The 16,642-nt window shown below is 41.9% G+C and overlaps 1 protein-coding gene and 1 long non-coding RNA gene across 4 annotated transcripts in view; both read right to left on the reverse strand.

The window, feature by feature from the left end:
- HEATR6 (HEAT repeat containing 6) overlaps positions 1 to 7,109 on the reverse strand; it is a 35,599-nt gene extending 28,490 nt beyond the window's left edge. For all 3 annotated transcript variants that reach the window (XM_012445515.2, XM_012445518.3, XM_012445517.3), the window contains exons 1-5: positions 6,884 to 7,109; positions 4,318 to 4,425; positions 2,165 to 2,305; positions 1,591 to 1,706; positions 641 to 755 (exon numbers count right to left, since the gene is read on the reverse strand). In XM_012445515.2, coding sequence (XP_012300938.2) covers positions 641 to 755; positions 1,591 to 1,706; positions 2,165 to 2,305; positions 4,318 to 4,425; positions 6,884 to 7,102 — 699 coding nt within the window. In that variant the 5' untranslated portion in view covers positions 7,103 to 7,109. The remainder of the gene's footprint in view (positions 1 to 640; positions 756 to 1,590; positions 1,707 to 2,164; positions 2,306 to 4,317; positions 4,426 to 6,883) is intronic.
- A 4,182-nt stretch (positions 7,110 to 11,291) lies between these two features.
- On the reverse strand, positions 11,292 to 15,860 carry LOC105712418 (uncharacterized). The gene is made up of 3 exons (XR_001106314.2): positions 15,583 to 15,860; positions 12,456 to 12,604; positions 11,292 to 11,492 (listed from the first exon to the last, which is right to left on the reverse strand). It is a non-coding gene; the product is annotated as an uncharacterized LOC105712418 (long non-coding RNA).
- Between the last annotated feature and the right edge of the window lie 782 nt (positions 15,861 to 16,642).

Here is a 16,642-nt window from a genome sequence, read left to right on the forward strand (position 1 = left end):
TCCAAGGTTTTCCAGCCACAGCAGTTAGAAAGGATGAGGTATATTAACAGGTACTGAATAGGTGTCCCAAAGATATTAAGTTTTAACAAAACCAGAAAGTTACAAAACAGCATGTTAAATATGATCCCATTTAAAGTTGTAAAACGCTTATTTACACAGAGAAAAAAAATCTGAGGGCACATAGCACAAATGATCTTCAGTGGCTATATCTGAGCAGGAGACTAGAAGGAAATTTATCTTACATTTATAATATTTGAAATGTGTTACTCTAAATTTAAAAGATATTAACAAACTGTCATTTACATGATATTTTTTAAAAAAGAAATAAAATATTGCAGATATTGTTGAACTCTCTCTTCCCCTTCATCTTAAAGACAGTCACTAGCCTGCAACTGTATTGCTTTTATACTCAGAAGAAAAATGAATAGTTTCCTCTAAAAACCAAAACATAACAAATAAAAAGCTTCATATAATTTAAACCGAAATGGTATGATTTTAGTCTTTTTAGGTTACAAACATTTCATATATGTGTATTTCTCTAGACAAAGCTAATACTGCAAATTACACTCGTTAGTAACACTCTTCCACTCTGCTTCTAGACACATCCACAACATTCACTAGATAGTGATAGTCCACTTACCATGCAAAATGTGATATCATCCATATCAGATGATTTTGGAGATTGTAAAATAGTCAGGAAAGCTTGGAAACAGATATTTTGGTAGGGCTCCTCCAAATACGGCTGTCCTGGCACACTAAACGCATATAGAGAAAACAACTCAAACTCAGTCTCCTTTGAAATGAGGCTAGCAAAAGACTAAGAGTTAAAAATAGCAGTAATGCAGACTATTAGAGTTGGAACATACCCTTGAATGCAACTGTGCTATGGAAAGTGATTATCTGGGTTAATTAGTTACTGCTGGGGGACAGGCACAGGGCTAGAATGAATATGGAGGAACAGTGCTTTCCATACGGAAAGGTTACAGATGTTTGTGGTAGAAAAAGTATGGAGAAAGAAAAATCTTGTTTCAGTTCTGCTGTTCAGTCCTAAGAGGGAAATAATGCAGACAGGTCCTGTCAAGCTAGAACCACATGGCTGTACCTGCCTTCCTACTTACTGGCCAGCACTGTGCCATGCAGAGACAAGTTCACATTTGTGCTGCTCGTTTTCTATTGCCCACTGTGAGAATCTAGGGTGAGAAGATGGGTCTGTTTCCACCTTCTTCAAAGAAAAGAAATTGCCCTTTACAGATACATCTCACCAGTGCTTAAATCTGCATGAATATATCCTTCTAAAAACTCAATATGCTGAGGATTTATGCCAATAGAAAACAAATTTTGAAAGACTGCTCACTATATTACTATTACCACATTTTAGGAATATGGTCCTAGTCTATTTTTTCCTTCTTTACAAGCAGTATTAAAATTAACAAACAATATATGATGATTTTATTAGTAAAGTACATGGGAAATGCAAAGTTAGTTATTTTTCTAAGTTGGCTCTGGCTTCAGGCAGAGGGAACTACCTACAAAGGGCCAAACAGAGGCACTATCTCATTACCACTGAGAAACTTGACTGGAGCCACATACCTGAGACATAAGTTTGCCATACAATGTACTGCAGCTCTCCTGACTTCAGGATCAGACTGAGCCGAGTCACTCAACTTCAGTAAGAGCCCAGTCTTGCCTAGCAGCTCCGGGAGGTACTAAGACAAAATAATAGTCAATGTAGGTCAAAGAAAAGCCTCTAGGAAAATATTATGTTTTAGACAGATTTCTTCTTTTTTTTAACTAAATGGCAGTTAAGCACCAAAACACTAGCTATTAGGTAAATGTCACAGATGGATATGCAAAGATATGCCAAAAAGCATCAGTAAGGAACATTACTCCCAGCCTAGGTGGCTGCTGATGCTCTTTAGTGTGGCCGCATAGCTGATGGGTAATGGTTAATAATAAGAATCATGGTTACTACTTACTGAGGGCCATGAACTTGACAAGTATTTTCTCATTTCATCCTCAGGGTAACTATTTTATACATGAGAAAACAAGGCCCAGAGTGGCTGAATAAGAAATGCTAGAGATTAGTGGCAAGATAGAAACCTGAGTTGGCTCCAGAGCCTGTACTCCTAGCCTTTAAAAGGAAGCACAGAACAGTTTAAACTACCTTTTGACATTTTGAGCCATTGCAGTAAACCAGAGCTGCCAGGGCTTGAAGAATTTCCATGTATGTCCAGGAACTACACTGATGAATAGCCGAAATAGTATATGCCAATAGGAAATCCAAGTGCTGTTCGTCAACAATTACCTAACAGGAGAGGAAAAAATATATTATGATCTAACTTTTAAAAAATATTATGCTTTTATGGACATGTATGCTCACCTGAATCAAGCTGTATAAAAGAGAGAGTGTGTGTCTGTCATTTGTGTCAAAAGGATCACCTCTAAAGGGCCTGAAAGTTTGATCGACATAGGGGCCTTCTCCCTGCCCCAAGGTCTTGCTCACTTCTTCCTCTTTAGTATAAAGTAGAACTTGGTAAAGTCCTTGTAACTTTTCTTTGAACTAACCAGACACTAGCAGCTGTGAATACAAGTATTTCAATGCACTGAAATCTAATTCAATTAAACTGCCTTATACATAATAAAGACTCAACGAATACACGGTGAACCAATATAAAATGATGTGAGAAATACACCATGAAGAGAGGGCACATCCCTGCCGTCAAGTAGCTGATAATCTTGTTGGAACAGATTAGGCTAATCCAAGTATCAATTCATGGACAATTGAGGCAAACTGTCACCAAATGCTGGAAGCCGGTAAAGGGTTATAGGTGCCACAGGTGATCAGGAACATCTCCAATTGCCAGTGTTACAAAGATGATACACCTGAGAATAGCAAACATACAGACACTACCCCATATTAGTTTGAAGGATTCTAATCTGAAAACAGCCTTACTCCATGCAGCAGACACTGTTGGTTACGTACCAACATCCATTTCTTCCTTTCCTGCTGGCAGAGTACTAATTTAATTTGTATGTCCACTTCTCCCACGTGAGACCCAAGGGTAAACGCTAATTAGTTTATGAGAGTGGGTCTCAACCTGGAGCAATTCTTAACCCCCAAGCAACATCTGACAATGCCTGAATACATTTTTGACTGTCACAATTGGAGAGGTGCTACTGGCATCTGGTGAGTAGAGGCCAAGGATGCTGCTAAACATTCCACAATGTGCAAGATAATGATCTGAGCCAAATATCAATAGTGTTGAGTTTGAGAAACTCTGATGTAGGCCAATTGTGGCTGCACATTATAATCATCTAGGGAGCTTAAGTCCGCCTCCAAATGATTGTAATGTGTAGTGAAGGTTGAAACTACTGGCTGAAGCCATTCACAATAAGATCATTCTCCTGCTTAAAGACTGGTTTAGAGAGGTATTTATATGACCTAAGTCTCTCCAGCAAGATACTGGTAGTCTATTAGAGAGTTTTTGGGACAAGTTTCCTTACTCTTAAGTCCAAGCGACATAACATAAAATAAAGTTATTTAGCTTCTACTGAACATTAATCATTTCTTTGGCATGGGCTGTCCAGAATTGGCGAAGCCATCTTATGACTGTGAGAGATACTAGCTGAGGGTAACCCATGTGCTTAGGATGGTGAAGGGAAAGATGAACCTCTTATTATTAAAGGCTATATATGCCTCCCTTGGGACTTGGGACATGTGATGATTCCTTTTTCTTTTTTAAAAAAATTGTTTAGTGACTCTGGGATGGCTTTTCTGTTTCTTGCAGCCAAAAGCATCCTAATTCACATAATGCTAGTTGATATGTTTTGTGCTCTTAAATATATTCACATACTCATGTGGTAACAGTCTTAAATAAATAACTAGGGTCTTTTTATCCTGGTGTCCCCTTGGCCCCAAGCTACTTCTTATGTTTTAGAAGCATCAAAAGTAGACCACAAAAATGGTAGCTGCAAGTGAGGGGAAAAATATTGATGGGAAAGAGGTAGGGGATTATTTCAATTTATTCTTAGATATATTTTGTTCAAATATATCTTCCATAAGAAATTATAAGGTTGGGGGGCCTGAATGATATTGGTTTACTGAATCAAACCGAAAGTCATACTTCTAATAGACAAACTTCTAAAATTCTGCAGAATAATCTATTTTTGGATCAGAGTTATATTTATTTTAAAAGCACTTTTATTAAGGCATTTGCTTTTCCTATAGCATCTCAAAAAAACAGCCTATCATATCTACTACAGATGTGGTATTTCAACCAAAGTTCATGATCTGAATTCTAAAGTTACACACATTACCTGTAATCTGTTAAGTAAATGGTGGATAAGCTGGGACACTTTGCTGACAAGATGATTCTGATTAAGAGGCACCAGTTGGCAAGCTTGGACAAGAAGAGCACTAACGTCCTACCAAAAAAAAAAAAAGATAAAGAAGTGGTAAAATACTTATTAGCCAAGTGAAGATCCTCAAAACACAGCCAAATGGAAAATAAAAGTGAATATTCACATTCAAAATGGGGAAAGAAAACGTGAGGAAGAAAGGAAAACAATGAAGTGATAGCACAAAAATACGATGTGCTAAAAAAAAGGAAGGAAAAGGCCAGGCACAGTGGCTCATGGCTGTAATCCCAGTTCTTTGGGAGGTCAAAGCTGGGGATTGCTTGAGCCCAGGAGTCCAAGACCAGCTTGGGCAACATAGTGAGACTCCATCTCTACAGAAAAAAACTTTTAAAAGAATTAGCTGGATATGGTGGCATGTAGTCCTAGCTTCTTGAGAGGCTGAGGTGTGAGGATGGCTTGAGCCCAGGAGCACAGTGAACTATGATCTTGCTGCTGCACTCTAGTCTGGATGACAGAGTGAGACCTTATCTCTTAAAAAAAAAAAAAAAAAGAAAAAATAAAAAAACATGGAAAAGATTCAGTATGGTTTTGGTGAGGCTGAAGACTCTGGTCTCTATATATGTAAAGACAGTATAATTAAATAACCAAAGAAAGGCTTCTAGGGTATAAAGGTACAAACTGAAGTTAAAAATATCAAAAAGTAACTGAACCAGATTTTCAATGGCATTAGAAAAAAATCAGACCTAACACTTCTATGGATTTTATGCATAATTAGAGAATTCTTAAAAAAAAAAAAAAAAAAAGAGGGACCTATGTGCAAGTCACTCATTCATCCATTGATGTTTATTTAATGACAATATTCTGAGCACCTACTATGTGCCATAGTGTGCTAGGTCCTTGGACTCCAAAGTAAAAACAAACATGTTCCTGAACCTCAAAGAGCTCAGAACCTAGTGAGAGAGAAAGAAACACAACAAATAATTAAAGTAACATGAATTAAGTGCTGAAAGAATAAGTACAAACTCTGTCCAGAAACAGTAATTAGGGAGGCCTTGTGGAGGTGATTGTAAAGCAGAATCTGGAATGATTCAAAGAATGAGGAGACATTTGTCAGACAGGGCATCTAAAAACACTGCAAGCAAAGTAGACAGAGCATGCAAAAACCTGGAGATGTGAAGCACCAGTAGGTGCCTGAAGACAGCAAGTTTTAAATGACTGCACACAGGAACAAAAGGGGGAGTAACAGGAGAGAACGGAAAGGCACAACGTTTTGTTGCAAAAGTATCAAATTACACAAATATAGCAAAAGTCCCCATGACTATTGCCTTAATCTCACTCTGCTTCCTAACGACATACACTATTATTGTTGTGAATTCTTTTAGACCTTATCTTTGCATATAGAAACACACATATTTTAAAATCCCTCCTCCAGCTCCATATTGATCTCATTCTGTATGAACTCTCCTTTAACTTGCTTCAACCATTTACCAATATGTATTGAAGATTTTTCCAAAGTAGATTTAAAATTTTATGATGAATTTGGAGAGAAGCTAGGCAGGAGGCAGGAGATCAGTTAGAGGAGACCAGCGGAATAGTCCAGGTATAAGTCACCTTGCCTGAAGTCTAAGGCATTGGCTATGGGAATAGATAGGAGGGCATGAACTGTGAAATATATATGAGACGCATTCTGAAATATCTGGATTAGAGAGGGCCTGGGATGAAGGAAAGAAGAACCAATGTTTATGTCTTGCGTGACTTGGTGGATTGTGCATGTGTGTGTTGGAAGGTGGGATGGGCTGGGGACGGGAATGTGTGTTCGGCGCTAATGAATTTCATCTTTAGGAACTGTCTAGTTTGAGATGCCTGTGCAAGCAGGCAACTTGCACCACCTCCATCTTTCCTACGTAGGGCCAAAAGGCCCTGGTGTCAGCAGTTTGGAGAATTCATTAATTCAAGGCCTGATGTATGTAACATTACTCAGAAAGACGGCAGAGGGGAGGAGCTAGTGTGTAGGAACAGAAAACGTTAGGGGCATTGTGGCAGGCAGACTTTTTGTACACTGGATTTTTAAGAGCTTCAGTATTTTCATAGGCAGAAGAGACCTAATACTACCCACGTTCTAAGATTCCTGGAATTGCGCGTGGTAACTTACAGCACGTGGTCCGTGTAACCTGTACGCAATAAACAGTAGTATTGCATTTTGTCAACAAAGTGTTGTGGATGCACAGACAGGGAGTGGAGGAGGGTGCGGGGGCATGGAAAGGTGGTACCAGAGATGACACCTGAGGCATTATCAGAGCAGAAGTTCTCAAGGTGGGTTTTGAAAGACGCGAGTGTACCAAGCACCACAAGGTCTTCCAAACGGAGAACTAAGACGCGCCACGGTGAGAGTGAGCATACCAGCCTGAAACTAAATCATCAGGCGCAGGGGTGAGGGAGGCGGAGGCAGCCAGCTGGGTTCCCGGAGGGGTTGGGCCGGGGCCAGCAGGAGCCGCACCCGCTCTCTCCCGGGCTCGCCGCCTACCTCTGGAGCCACGCAGCTGCCCTCGGTGTAGTTCTCGGAGATGAGCTGATCGAAGAGCAGGTGGATCTCGGTGCGGGCGGAGCTGCTGTCATCGGGGCGCAAGGCGCAGAGCCTGGCAGACAAACGGCGGAACCCATTGCCTCGTTCAGGGGTTGCTTCCTGCGGCGCCTCCCGCAGCTGCCTGCAAGGCACGGAGCCCGCAACTTGTACAGCAGCCATCTTTTCTACGTAGGGTCTCATAGAAATACTTCCGGGGCATCCTCCCGCTCCGCGCGCTAGTTCCGGAAGTACCATTTTTAGGCGGGACTGGGACTCAGAGGGGTTTCCATGACTACGGGACCCCTTTGACTAGTACCCTGCAAATGCTTGTCAGAAATCGGCTTGGAGGTTTTTCGCCGGCCACACCTTCTTGATCCCTGACTGAAAAGTGATTTGTCAGTTTGTGCTTCCAGAAAGTTTGTTCCTGGGCAGGGCTGAAGTTACTCTGTTGAGTACTAGTTTCACATTGGGGCTGGAGTTGGAGAGCGTGTGCTGTGGATGGCAGTAGCAGAAACTGCTAGTTCTGAGACACCTTTCTACTCTTTGAAAATCTTTCCCCAGGCACAAAACCACCCGGAATAAAGGCTGCATTCCCCAGCATTCCTTGCAGTTGGCTGTGGCTATGTGATTACAATCTGGCTAGTGAAATACAGGGCAGCTTTCCCTACTTAAGTGACAGCTAGCTGCACTTTTTGTTCCCTTTTCTCCTCTTTTCCCAGTTTGAATCCTTTCATGGATCACGAGTCACCTCGCCCCACTAGAAGAGTACTTTTGGAGTTCAGCTGAATTATGTAAAATATTATCTGCCTGAGGGTGACTGGGTTGAGATGAGACACCCCAAGATTTTCTGAAACCTTAAAGTCAAGAAGCTGGAGAATAAAATGGACATTTAAAAATCTGTGTTCAGCGAGGTCAAGAGATCGAGACCATCCTGGTCAACATGGTGAAACCCCATCTCTACCAATACAAAAAATTAGCTGGGCATGGTGGCGCATGCCTGTAATCCCAGCTACTCAGGAGGCTGAGGCAGGAGAATTGCCTGAACCCAGGAGGCGGAGGTTGCGTTGAGCCGAGATTACACCATTGCACTCCAGCCTGGGTAACGAGCGAAACTCCGTCTCAAAAAAAAAAAAAAAAATCTGTGTTCAGTTGGTTTTCAGTCATCCAGGAAGTAAAGGCTTGACTTTCACAGTTAGGCAGATTGGGAAGACCATCTCTAGGGCCTTTGAGTTATGCAAATATAAAGCAAATCCTTACCCCTGGCTCTTAGGGAAAACCTTGAAGTCACCTGAATGTATATTTTATCCTGAGAATAAAACATTTTTGTTCAACAATGAAAATTGGGGGTATGCTTTAGCTGAGCTAGTTTTCTGAAGACTTTGGGCTTAGGGAGAAAAGTTAATTTTTTTGTTTGGATTTAGATTCCATTTTGCTGGTATATTATTTCCTATTCTTGGACTGTGTACATATGTGTGTTGTATATGTGCATATATGAGTGTGTATTCATGTAAAGAAATTTATTCAAGCATTTGTTCGGAGATCAGAAGCTAAAACCTAGTCATTGGATATTTTAATCTGGGTTCCCTGAAAGCAGAGCCTCAGATGAGGTTGATTGGTGAGGGATTTATCCAGGAATGAACAGGAGAGGAAGGAGAATCAATACCAGTATGTGCTATTGAGTTGGCCATTGCAAACGGTGACTGATTGTTCAGTCCTCAGGAGCTTCTGAGAAGCCTTGTGAAGCTCTCAAAACCCTTCTCCAGAGAGGAACAGAGAGGGGAAGCATTTATCTGTCAGCTTTTGATCTCTGTTATCAAAGTTGCCCACCAGGCATTAATTCACTGGTGTTCCTGTATTGAGCATGCATCTTGCTTGGTTCCGGCAGGAGTCCCATGTTGCATAGTCAAGCCCTGAGACAAAAGGAGACTAGGGTACCTATCTGAGGCAAGGTTCTTACCAGTTATACCTGTGCCAAGCTAGTAGATGCCTGAGATAAACTAGTTGCTGTAGCAATGGCTAGAATAAGAATGTAATGCCAAGAGTAGTTGAAGTAGTGCTAAAGAGATATCTAACACATTGGGCTAGAAGGATGTGAGGCCTGGTCATTTCCACAATGGAGGTGGTTTGGAGAGACTGTGGGAAAGATCTGGCTTTGGTGTGGTTCATCTTAAGTTGCAACATGGATGACATGCATAGTGTGTTATTCAAGGTGGAATGGCACAGGAATTGTAAAATACAGTATACTGATGCTGGTCTGTTGAGTTCCAGTAGAATATACCCTTGTGGATTAGTGTGGTTCCTTTAAGGAAATGGACATCCCTACTCTGCAGTGATCACCAACTGAAGGAAACATATCTCAAGCTCTGAGGGAGGGCTTTGAAGGCACCCTGCATTGGCTTGAGTTTAGAGAGTAGCACTCCTACTCCTACCTCCTACCCTGAAACTGTGGAAACTCAGCATGGCAAAAGTTCTCTCCCAAGAAAATTTCCCGTCTCCTCCTAAATTCTCCATATTTTCATAGTCCTGCAGTGACTGAGGGGCTTTAAGGGGTGCTAAGCACGTTCACAGTCATTTTCTTCATTAGATTCTGCATTGGATGATCAAGAACCTCAGTGGAATTTCACTCCTTTCGTGTTTGGAAACCTCTCAGGACTTCATTTTTATCCCTTCATGAGAGTCTGGTCATTATAACTCATGTAGGCTTGCATGCCCCTACTTCACTCTAATTCACATCTTTGATTATTTCCTTCAGAAAATTTACCATAACCTGTAGTTATCTTGTTTATTTGCTTACTTTCTCATTTATTGCCTCCTCTAGAATGTTAACTTTATGAGGGCACAGATCCCATTTTTCTCATTCACTATTGTATCCCAGGGCTAGCATAGCCCCTGGGATGTGGTAGGTGCCCCTACAATACTTGTTGACGGAATGAATGAATTCACTAATTATTTGTTCAGCGTCCCCTATTTGCCATTGGTTGATGTGAAAATCAAATGGGATTTTTGTGAAAATGCTTTGTAAACTCTAAAGTTTTATACATCTTAGCATCAAATGAAGTAGATATGATTATTCCCCCCTTGTACAGTTGAGAAAATGGTGCCAAAGAGTGTAAATGGTTGGTCAAGGCTCCACAGGCAGCAAATTGGTTGAAATCAGATTGCAGCCCAGGCTGGCTGTGATTGTGAAGAACATAGACAAAAAATTTATAAACCCATATCGTTTTACCTCCCATGTTTTGTAATGGGGAAAAGCAGAAGAGAGGAGCTTGATTTCAGTATCCAAGTGACATATTGAACCAGGAGAGGCTAGGAAGGAGGCTTGGCCTTGGGTTCTGTTTCAGGGTCATCAGCCTATTTGGTAACATAGTAGTCCCCACTTATCGGTAGTTTCACTTTCAGCCTTTTCAATTACCCGTCGTCAATCACAGTATGAAAATACAAAATGGAAAATTCCAGAAATAAACAACTCGTACATTTCCACTTGCTGCTGTTCTCAGTAGTGTGATTAAGTCTTGCGCCATCCCACTTTATTCTGCCTGGAATGTGAATCATCCTTTAGTCAAGCATATCCACGCCTTATATGCTACCTGCCCGTTAGTCACTTAATAACCGCCTCAGTTATGAGATCCACTATCCCAGTGCTTATGTTCAAGTAACCTTCATTTGGCTTAATAATGGTCTCAACACATAAGAGTAGTGATGCTGGCATATTGTTATATTTGTTCTATTTTATTTTTATTGTTAATCTCTTACTGTGCCTAATTTACAAATTACAATTTATCTTAAGTATGTATTTATGGGAAAGAACACAGCATATATAGAGTTTGATATTATCCATGGTTTCAGCATCCATTGGGGGTCTTGGAACACATACCCCATGGATTAGGGGCACTACTGTGCTAATAATCATTGTAATTCATACTTACTGAATGCTTTCTATGTATCAGCACTGCACGTGACCCTCTTATCTTTGTAGCTTTATGAGGTACTATTATACATATATGAGAAAACTGAATCACAGAAAGATGAAGACTCTCGCTGAAGTCCCCATGGCTGTGTGGTGGGCCTGGGTTTGAAATTCAGAGTCAGGGCTCCTGACTACTATGCTGTAATGCATAGGCCTTATATGGCATTTGACATGTGATTATAGTTTAGGCACTGACACCTATCTGCTATATGACTTTGCCCCAAACCTCAGTGTCCTCAAATGGTGGTGATAAGAAGTACAGTCAAAAGGTTGTTAATGATACTTAGATAATGCCTGGGGAGAATTTAACATGGTCCTTGTTGATAGTCAATACTCAACAAATGTCATCTGTTCTCCTCTCCCTCCTCCTCGCCTTTAAACAAATAACTAAAATATAATGAGTGCTTTTAACAATGATGATTTATTAAAAGGAACAACCTCTCTTCCCTTCTTCCCATATTCCTTGTAGTCTCCATCCACAGGCTTCCCATTTTCATCCATCTTCCTAGTTAAGGAGCTCCAGAGAGTCACATCTTGGAAGAAAGGAACTCCAGGAAGGGATGATGATCTTAGAGAAAGATGATCCTTAAAATAACTCTTCATCTGAGAAAAAGACAAAAAAAATTATGCCTGAGACTTGCTGTTTGGGGGACCTGGGTCCACAGAATACAATCAAGAAGGAACAGTTCCCAATTTGGAAAATCACACCTGCAAAGAGCCAGCCAGGCCCTAAGCACCCAAGTATTGCAGGTGGATTGGCCAAATAATCTATTCTGAACACAAAGTGTTTTATTTAAAGCATATGCTGATTCTGTTGTGTTTAGTGCAACTTAATTTAGAATTAAAACTGAATTATGGTAGCTTTTTGTTACGCATTTTTTTTTCGATTAATGGCTACTGAAAACAAATAAATTATCATGTGAGGCCCCTGAGATATTTTCACAGAAAAGAGGTTCTTATAAGTCAACATGGCAATGTACATCACAAACTTAAAATGAATATACTCTTTAGTCGTCAATTTTAAGTCTTAGAATTTGTCCCAAGGAAGTTAATAAGTGTATGTACACCAGTTTAGTGTTTGTTACAATCATATTCATAATATCAAAATAAGAAATATCTTAAATGTGTATTAATGAAAGTTGCTAAGTATATGAACATAGATAATAAACTATAGGCTATCAAAGATGATGGGACAGAAGCATTGGTATTGACATTAAAAGTTGTTTGGTAGCTATTTTTAAGTGAAATAAAAAATAAAAATAGACACAAGATTATCTCAATTTTATATAAATATTATTTATTTGTGTGTGCATTTAAAATATGCACCAAAGTGTTAGACAGACATTGTTTTGGGATGGGAGATTATGTGTGACTTTTATCATTTTGCTTAAATAAATAGTCTGATTTTTCTCCAGGACATGCTGGGTTAGGGAATTATTTTAAAGGTCTGGAAACCACCAGCCTGTGATGGATGCATCTTTTTCTTGGGAAGGGTGGGGAAGACGGAGACAGGTAGTTTTCTACTCATTTCTGGGAAGTCCCATTGAGGCCAAGTGCACAACCCACCTAGACTGGACAGTGTTTGGGAAAGCAGGGAGGGCCTGGTGTTTCAACCCATCCTTACTGTGCAGCACACACATGGCCACACCCATTGCTGATACAGTGCTCTCCTGGGTCACAGTCCCAGTCACTGCTGCAGTGCTCGATGCAGATACCTACGGAAGAACAGATGGGCTGAAAACCACCATACTTTTGACACAGGTGCTGGGGAGGACAGCCCTTGATTGAGAAGTCGATTCCACATTTTTCTTTTCATTTAATATGCAATATAATTTATTACTTGCAGAATAATACTCATTAACATCTTATATATTCTAGTTAAAAGCAATGCATTCACATAACCTCAAAAAAGTAAGGCCTACTTTAGAGATGGGGATAATTGTGTCTGTGGAGGGGAAGTGCAAAGAAGCCCACTTAAATATCTTCACTTTCCACGCTGCAGGGAATTGAGTGGAGAAGAGACTCACATTTACCAAGTGCCATCGCAGGTCCCTTGCAGTCACCCCATGCAGTGAGCCTTACTAGGCCCACTTTACAGGTGTGGCAGCTGGGGCTCACAGAGGTGACTTCCTAACCAGTGGGTACAGAAGTGAGTTTCAACTCAGATTTGCCTGGCCCTTTGGTCTGAGCACCTTCTGCTGTCCCTCACGGTGAAGCTCATCCTGACATAAGTGCATTCCTCTAAATTTCAAGGAGCCATTCCTGACCTGAGTGGAGGCTCCCAAGTTCCCAGAACCTCAAGCTCTTTGAAGACCAATGAAGTAGATTCAAAGAGTTGGTTAAGATCGCACAGGCTTCTAGGAAAACACACAGAACTCTAGATGGATATGTACTGTACTTTCATAGGCTACTCAGCTGTTATCAGGAATTTCTTTACCTGACTATGTCTCTGGATGTTTCTGGGACTTTCTCATCTGTGAAAAGGGGCCCCTGGATTCAGCAGGGGTAATGAGTTTTATTCTCCATTGTCAACTTCAGTCAATAGAAGTGGCTTTCTGATGCTGTGTTGAGAAGGCTCAGACACCTTCTCCAGGCTGAAAGAGAAAGAGTGCTAGGACTGATTAGCAGTATCTGAGGGGTGCAAGAAGGGGGCCTGGTGGGATATCTTCCATGTAGTTGTAGACCTCAGAGAAAATCAGTACCATCCCCCCATGCTTCCTGTAGCTTTTGTTGATTTGTGGTGAGAAGGTTGAAGACCCCTCTTCCCCACTCACAGCAGTGTGACTTATTAAGTCAAGAATATATACTTATTAAGTATATATATGTTGACTTCTTACTATGTATAAAACAGAGGAAATTAATTATTCAGCAAATACAAAGGTGTAAAACAAAGAGCTTAGAGTCTAACAATATGGATAAGACATATTCAAAGTACTAAAAACAAAGCAGTATGTGACAAGTGTCCTGAGAGAGGTATAGCCGAAGCATTAAAGTGTCTCAGCTGGGCATGGTTGCTCATGCCTGTAATCCCAGCACTTTGGAAGGCTGTAGTGGGAGGATCACTTGAGTCCAGAAATTTGAGACCAGCTTGGGTAATACAGTGAGACCCAGACTCTACAATTTTTTTTTAATTAGCCGGGCTTAGTGGCACGTGCCTGTGGTCCCAGCTACTTGAGGGACTGAGATAGGAGGATCACTTGAGTCCAGGAGGTTGAGGCTGCGGTGAGTCATGATCATGCCACTGCACTTCGGTCCGGGCAACAAAGTAAGATCCCGCCTTAAAAAAAAAATACTCAGAGAAGATGGCATTACTTCCAATTAGATTAATTAGAAAAGGTGAGTTTTGAAGTGCAGGAATGTTTTAAAGACAGAACTGAGGGGCATGGGTGGAGTGTTGTGAGAAGAAAGAAGAATTACTAGCAAAAGTTCACAAGGGAAACCGCAACAGGGCCAGGATTAGGGTGAAGCAAGTGAGATGCCTAGGGCACGCGATTCCAGGAGGCCCTTGCACAACCCTGACGGTGAGCACCCGTTTAATGTTTGCACCCTGGGTACCTCATCCACCTCACTCCTCACCCTGACATACAAGGAACACAGGCAGAATGGTAAATGGAGGGCTGGGTAAGTGTTAGGGAACAGCTGGAAATGAAGCAGGAAAAGTAAGCAGGGGACAAAGTTACAGGGCCAGGAAGATCTTGAGGGCCTCAGGAATTGGATTTCACTTACTAGATCAAGAGAGGGATGTGATTGCTGTTTATTTAGGAAGATTTTTCTGGTGTGAGAACCTAGAATGGAATGGAATTCAACAAGCAAGCAAACTGCAGCAGAAAGACAGAGGCAGGGACAGCTGTTAGGAAGCTCCTGGGATGGCCCAGACAGAGGTCATCGGGGCTGGAAATACTGTGTACAATGGGAGGTGGCAGGGGAAGGAAAGAACATATGTAAGAGACACTTTCAGAGAATGAACAATATTTGGCAACCAGTTTAATGTCGGGGCAAGGAGAGCAAAGAAGAGAGGAAAGTAATAACAGAACTCAATAATGTTTAAAGGGAAGAATAAAATACCATGAAGATAATGCAGGGGAAAGGAAAGTTTGAGGACCAAGCTGGTGGCAAGCAGTGTCAGACACTACAGGGGTTAGAGCCTTGACAACTGAGGAGTCATGAGATTTGTCCCCAGGATCTGGGAGAGACATTTCAGGATAGTGATGGGGCAGGGGTGGAGGAGTCAAGGAACGACTTACAGGGAAGTGGGGGCAGAGAATTAAGATTACTCCATTGAGAATGTTGGTAAAAGGAAAAGAGACTGAGATGATTAATGTTTAACATGATTAAGAAAATATTCTCTCTAGGTGATCCAATTTATTTGTAGCAAGAGAGAAAGAAACTGATGGAAAGGGAGATGGTGGGAGTCAGAGGGTGGTTGATGAGGGGATGAGGGGAGAGGTGCAGAGAGTCCAAATGGAGCAGTGACCCAGGGAAAGGAGTGGGGGAAAGTGGAGGTGGAAGAAAAGATATTCTGTTCTGGGGAGTGGGTAGTGGCAGTGGGGGTCCATGCAATGGCCCTTTAAGACCTTTTCTTCTCTCCTTTCTTCCCCTGCCCTCGCCAGCACCCACTGGTCCCTGATGTGCTACTTTCTAGCCCCCCTCATTCAAGGAAAACTGAACAGAGCTATCTTCTGCCTGGACTTACCAAAAATCTCCCGTGGTCTCAGTGCAGCCTGAAGCTCTTGTACCTCTAGGCTGAAGATGATGAGGATCACAAGGAGGAGGAAGGCTGCCAGCTTCATGTTGCTGTTGGAAGACCTTGGAAAAACACAGCAGGGCTGAGAGCAGCTGAAATTTATACCTTCCACCCGCTGAGCTGGAATGCAAGGCCAGGGGTGGGACTAGGGACTGCAGAAGCCTAAGCCCTGCCCAGAAACTGACATGTCTGGAGAACACTCACCCACCCTGTGTACCCTGGGTCCTACCACGTTACCTAAGCAAGGCTCTGAGCCAAGGGAACACCCTCCTCTGACAGACAAATAAGACTCCTGCACCAGGTTGGGTGCGGTGGCTCACGTCTGTAATCCCAGCACTTTGAGAGGCCAAGGCAAGAGGATCACTTGACCCCAGCAGTTCAAGACCAGCCTGGGCAACAAGAGCAAGACCCTGCCTCTACAAAAAAAACTTAAATAATGAAAAAGACTCTTAAATCAAAAAAGCTGTGAGTGACTGAGAAAAAGGGGCGGGGGTGGGGAAGGTGAAAGGATGAGTATTAACTTTTATTCTGTCATTCATTTTCAACATAAGTATTGAATGTCTGCTCTGGGCCAGGCATGGGCTAGGCATGAGAGAATTCCAAAGAGAAATTACAATCTAGTAGCTAGGTGCCAGGTAGCAAGGGTGCAGTCTGCTCTTTCCCTTCTTCTCCCGACCCACCGCACCCTCTCACCTCCCACCTCCAACTTCCAGGCCTAGCACCTCTAGAAATGAGGGCAGGGAAAAATAGTACAGAACAGGCGGGGTGCTCCCTTATCACCTGCTGGTGGTAGAGAGGTGCCCTCAGTCTCCCTCTGCCTTGGTCTGATTCTCTCTCCTGCTGGGCTCCTATAGGTCTTTGCCTATAGGAGCTATGTAATTTTCTTGGGATAAAGCTCTGCTTTATCTTATCCAACTTCATTTCTGAGAACCTACACTTCTGTTGGGCATGTTAAACTCTTCTAGGATGTCTCTCGTCCTGTAGGTCTGGGGTGAGAGTGCAGGTGGGA

This window comes from Aotus nancymaae, unplaced genomic scaffold (assembly GCF_030222135.1).
Source record: "Aotus nancymaae isolate 86718 unplaced genomic scaffold, 86718_ANA_hifiasm-v0.15.2.pri h1tg000018l, whole genome shotgun sequence".
Taxonomy (NCBI): Eukaryota; Metazoa; Chordata; class Mammalia; order Primates; family Aotidae; genus Aotus; species Aotus nancymaae.